This window comes from Cariama cristata, unplaced genomic scaffold, assembly GCF_000690535.1.
Source record: "Cariama cristata isolate BGI_N322 unplaced genomic scaffold, ASM69053v1 scaffold31692, whole genome shotgun sequence".
Lineage (NCBI taxonomy): Eukaryota > Metazoa > Chordata > Aves > Cariamiformes > Cariamidae > Cariama > Cariama cristata.
In genome coordinates, this window is record NW_009602661.1 from 28,986 (window position 1) to 34,781 (window position 5,796).

Sequence of the window (5,796 nt, forward strand, 5' to 3'; positions counted from 1 at the left end):
TTCCTGACATCTTCACGGCTGTTAGCAATTGTACTGACCAGCTGCAACAGCCTGGGAGCAGATTTCCTTTCAGAGACATGCTTGCTTCCAAAATCAAATTTTCTTAGAATTCTTTGTTCATGGGCGATTTGGAAAATTCTGGCTTTGGTCTGAAACACCCTTGTCCGCGCTCCCCTTCTCATGCACATTTTCTGCAAATGGGGAAGCCTGACCTGGCCAGTTCTTTCTAAAATTTTTATTACGTAGCAGTATCTTCAGTCGTTCAGTCCTGTGCAACTTGCTTTAGGCAAACCTGCTTTGGCAGGGGAGTTGGACTAGATGATCTCCAGAGGTCCCTTCCAACCCCGACCGTTCTGTGATTCTGTGATTCTGTTTCTTGTTGCTGCACGCTCCTATAGTTCCTTGCACTCCCTCATGCTTGTGATTCGTGCTTGTCAGGCATCCAGGTATGATCTCTCCTGAAGTGCCTATTAGTATTAGTCTGGATTTTCTTACACAAGAAGTGGTCCTGCATTCACGTTTTCCAGCTTAGACTTTAGCTATACACACACATAATTTTTAAGGCATTGGGCAAGATCTGCATCCATCTTAACAAACCTGTAGCAAGTAAAAATGTAAACTCATTGCAGTTATTTGAGAACAGTCAGTGGTGTCTGCTGGTGATTTATTTTTTTGTCAGGGTATGCATACGAATGGGGGTGGGGATACTGGAAAATCAAGTGTTTTCTTAAGCATAAGCTAATAAAACCTTATCTCCTTCATTCTGTTTAACGTTGCCTACTAATAAACTGGCATTTCACTTTTCTTGTAGCCATTCCAGAAAACTATTGAGTTTCCCACCCCAAAGGAGCCAGGGAAGAGCCTACAGATGTCACTGGCTGGGGACACTGCTTGCTGATTTAATCCCCTGTGCTCAAAATATTTTAACCTTCATATGTGCAGCTTGTGCATTTTAGAAAGAAAATAAGAATTATGGGCTAGCCTTTTCGTGGTGTAGTTCCATTGACATTACTGGAGTTGCATACATTTATGTGCTCTGAGAATTCAGATTTGTTTCTCATTTCTTGTTTAAAAACACTGTTTATAAATCCTGTGTGCTCTGTTGCAGTTATATGATGTCCCTCCCAAAAGAGAAACTGATGTTTCAGAAGATGAATCTCGGAAAAAGTGCTGGTGTCATTACAATACCTTGCCAAATCCTCGGAAGTCAGAATGGATTTATGATATTCCAGTATCACCTGAAAAAACAGGATTAAAACAAAACCCGTCTGGCCATTCCTTGGAGAACCAGGTGCTGTATGATATACCACCAGCCAGGTACAAGGCGCTAACAACCAATACTGAAGCCAAAGTTGTAAATCCACAATTATATGATATTCCACCAACACAACGGAAATTAACATTTCCAGATATCTGTCTTTATGATGTTCCATCCTCACGGGATGTGCTCCTTTTGCCACAAAATGGTAGCTGTGATGTACCCCCAAGTCTCCTGGCTCCAAAGGCTGAGAATCAGATCTCTGAAGAGAATGTTTATGATATTCCAAAAGGTTTGCCCACTGCTGTGCAGTCCAAGAAAGAGATGGGAAAATCCAGCGATAGTTCTGGAGACCAAGGGTACAGTGCTCCTCCACAGCTCTCAAGAGATGCCAAATTAGAACAAGACAGATTATCTGTTTCCAGTGTGGACAGCAGAAGCAGCACACTCTCTACATCCTCAAACTCTTTTGCTGAGTCTTTTTCGACGTCATCGTCAGAAGAGCCTGCCAAAGAAGTTAGATTGGACCTTGATGTAGCTATAGAGACACTGACTAGATTGCAGCACAGCGTATCCAGCTCAATTGCAAGTTTAATGATCTTTGTGAGTAGTAAATGGAGGTTACAAGAACACCTTGAGAGAAGCATTGAAGAAATCCATAGAGCAGTCGATCACATAAAAGTGTCGCTGGGAGAATTCTTGGCCTTTGCTCAAGTTGTAAAGGTAAATGCCTCTCACCTCACTGATAACAACCTTCAGACCAGAATTAAAAAACAGCTAGAAATTCTTATGAACTCATTCAAAATTTTAACAGAAACAAGAGAAGCTCTAAACAACTGCAACTGGTCACTAGAAGCTTTGGTTCTCAGGAAACCTCAGAGCAACCCAGATGATCTTGATCGCTTTGTTATGGTAGCCCGCACGATTCCAGATGATATCAAGAGGTTTGTATCCATCATCATTGCCAATGGAAAGCTTCTCTTCAGAAAGAATGAGAAGGAACAAGAAATGAAGCAATCAAAAGTGAACCCAGAATACAAAATGGCAAAACAAATCACAGTGCCAAGAAGAATAGAAATAGATTCACTTCAGAGAAACACTCCTGATAAACCCAACCAAAGTCAGGTCTCTTCTGAGAAGCCAAAAGAAAATGCCACTGAGGACTGTGATTATGTTCAGTTACAGGTCAGTATAACTTGATTTTACTATCTCTATTCTTGATCGTTTGCAGATATTAAGCTATTAGCACTATTTTATCTTTGCAGTAGTGCCAAATTCAGTTTGCACTACTTCCTATTTTCCAGACTTTATGTGAATTCAGGATTTTGTTGGAGTGTTAGATGGCATGTGTAGAATGATCAGTAATTTTAAGTAATAAAGAGAACTGGCATTTGAGAATTTACCCAGTCAGCCAGCACTGAGAAAAGATTTTTAGCTTGCCCATTTAAACTCATTTGAGAGACAGCTTTTAGCTGGGGGTTAGCAATTTGTTTCTTCTGACTGGTACTTCTTGCCAGTACATTTTGTTTGACTCTGACATGACTATACAAGAAGTGTTAACTTTCTAACTTGAGGTTTATTGGAAAGCATACTTTTGTAGAAAATTTTGGTTTAACAAATTAAACTCTTACTGTGAATTATCAAATTTATTTGTTAGAATAATTTTGGATGTTTGTTAGGATTATTCTCTTCAGAATTACTGAAATGTCTACTAAGAATATAACTCTCATGGTTTCACAAAGAAATGCTGGCTTGTCCTTAGAATTTAGGAAATGTAATGTTTTGTTGATGTTGGTTTCAGTCTTGGATCTTGCAGGATCCGACACTAAATTTTTAGTGAGAAAAAACCTACAGTTGCTTCTAATAAATGTACCATTGTTGGTACATGAAGGCTGCACAGCAAGTAGTTGTTTCCCCCTGAAATAAAAGAAAAACACATTTATATTAAAATATTTTATGTAAACCATTTCAACTTTGCTTTCATTTTGATTTGTAACAGGCACAGAAAATCATATCAGGTAAAGAAGTAGCAAAGAAGAGTACAGATTCAAAACCAAAGGTATTTCTGATTTTGAAAACTATTACTTATGAGGACTTCTAGTCCCTGATTTCTGTGCTTGCTGAAATTCAAAGTAATTTGCATTTGGACATGTATCTATACATAGAGATCTATTTGTTTTCTCATAGTTCATTTTCCCAGAACTAGTTCTTAGAATTACTGCTGAAAACCCATGCAAAACATTTATTTTCCTCAAATGTAATGAACCACTCTAGTTTAAAGTCATACTATTTATTTGCTTGCCTTTGTGTATCATTTGGGATAAGGCTGTGAGAGTTAGTATTTCAAAATATCTTGTCATGCACTGGTATAAGGATTGAGTCTCTTGTTACTGTACAGTTTTAATCATTCATAACCCTCATGAATTCAGCACCATTAAAGATCAAATCTGAATGCTTTGTACTACCTGAAAGCTTGAAGTCCAGACTGCATAAAGATTTGATGTTTAGCTACAGCACTTTGTGTGCTAACCATTATTAAAATTGTGTTCAGTGAAATTTGTTTAGGGAAAAAAGGCAATCGGGAGAAAACACTACTTTGAAGTCCAGTACTTTATGGAAAGAGAAATGATTGTAAAAGACTCCTGGGCTGGGTCAATTTGGAGACTATTAACTAACACAATTCCCTGTAAGTAAAGAAACGTGAAGAATATAGGATAGAGCAAATAAAGAAACAATCAGTGTGCCACCAAGCTGAGTCTATTTTTTATCCTTTTCCCAGGTTTTGCCATCTGCAAAAAAGACTGTAATTCAAAGCAAGCAGGACTCTCCAAAGAAAATCGCTCTCCCAGAACACTGTAAGCTGTGTTTCAGTGCTCTTCACAAGGCAATTGGTGTATTTACTAATAGTCTGAGCAACAACCAGCCGCCCGAAGTCTTCATATCCCACAGCAAATTGATCATTATGGTGGGACAAAAGTTAGTGGATTCTCTCTGCCAGGGAACTCAAGAAAGAGATGCTCGGAATGACATTCTCCACAGTAGCAGCCGGTTTTGCAGCCTTTTGAAGAATCTGGCTCTCGCCACCAAAAATGCTGCAATACAATATCCAAACGCAGATGCCATGAGGGAACTTCAGGATCAAACTGAGGAGCTGTCTAAGTACACGCAGCAGTTTAGAGCAATGATGGAATAAAGACACTTTGCTGTTTTTACTAATTCTCCATTGTTGTTGCTCCTTTGGCATGTAGCAGCCAAGGGGAACACATGCAGCTCAGTGACATCAGACTTGTCACCTCTAAGAACTCCTGCCGGGCAGTTCCTTGGGTGCTGGTGCACTTTTAGCAGATGAAGATCCACACAACAGCAGATGCAGAAGAGGATTTGTAGAATTAAATCTGTACTCTATTCTCCATTGTTCAGATCCTGCCTGGAAATAGCGTCATCTTAGTGGCTGGGCAGGAATTTTTGCTGTGTATTGGAACAAAATTATTTTATTATCTGGCTGATTTCTTATTTTTAAATGTCTATATAGGTCAGATAGATATATTTTCCTTTTTTTTTTTTTTTATTCGGGTACGTAAAGTCTCTCTTTAAATTTTGCTGCACAGTGTTCTGTAACTTGTGATATTCCATCGTCAATTGTTTCCTGAGGACTTTTCTCAAAATTTGTAATTACAATATTATTTTCTTTAAACATCTGCAAAGCTAATTTTTGTCTTTAATATACAAATGTGATGAATGTATTACTGGGCAAAATCTGGCAGGTACTACATGTAGCCTAGATGTTAATGGGAAATGCTCCAGCTGGTATCCGAGCAGAGAGGAAAACTGAGTTGGAGGACTCCTGGCTCCAATAAATCTACAGGGAGCACGCCTCAGTCATCCTCTGTTGTAGCCTGAAGCTGTTCACGGCATTGCTCCAACTGAAACAGAATTTATTTTAGTCACTAAATATCCAGAGGCTTTGGAAAAGCTCTTCCTACAAACTGGAAAGGTGATGGTATTTCTTGCTGGGCACCCGGAGGACCAGCGCTGGCGAGGCTGCCCAGGGGTTCTGAGACCGACCATTACTGCGTTGGTCTGTGTAGCTCATGTAACTTTATCCTCAGATTTGCTGGATCTGAAATACGACGACGAAGGCCTTGTAACCATGCAGGTGGATTGTTTGTACGCCTGTTTTATTTGTATGTTTCCTAATTAATTTATTTTCAAGTTTTTATCTGAAATGTAAAAGTCTGGACTTTCTTGGCAATGTTGTACCTGTGTCTTTGCCCTGAAAATGCACAATTATTTTTGTGAGTAGTTACAGCTCACTTGCACTGCACCAGTGCACACGCTCCAGTTGCCTGTGGAAAAACTAGCTCCCTCATCTTCCTCAGTTTTATTTTTACTTGGCAGTCACCATGTTTTATATCGTTATTTAAACGTCGACATGTGTAAATATTACTGTTCGCAGAGTTAAATGCAGTAACGGCATTTCACGTTGGCTTTGTACGTTTTGTATTAAACTCAGTTCTGGCGTTACCGACTGCGTGTAA

The 5,796-nt window shown here is 39.2% G+C and overlaps 1 protein-coding gene across 1 annotated transcript in view; it reads left to right on the top strand.

Annotated features, from left to right (window-relative positions):
• The window catches only part of CASS4 (Cas scaffolding protein family member 4), a 10,455-nt gene extending 6,004 nt beyond the window's left edge, over positions 1–4,451 (top strand). The window contains exons 4-5 of the mRNA XM_009694877.1: positions 1,109–2,443; positions 4,038–4,451. Coding sequence (XP_009693179.1) covers positions 1,109–2,443; positions 4,038–4,451 — 1,749 coding nt within the window. The remainder of the gene's footprint in view (positions 1–1,108; positions 2,444–4,037) is intronic.
• The last annotated feature ends 1,345 nt before the right edge of the window (positions 4,452–5,796 follow it).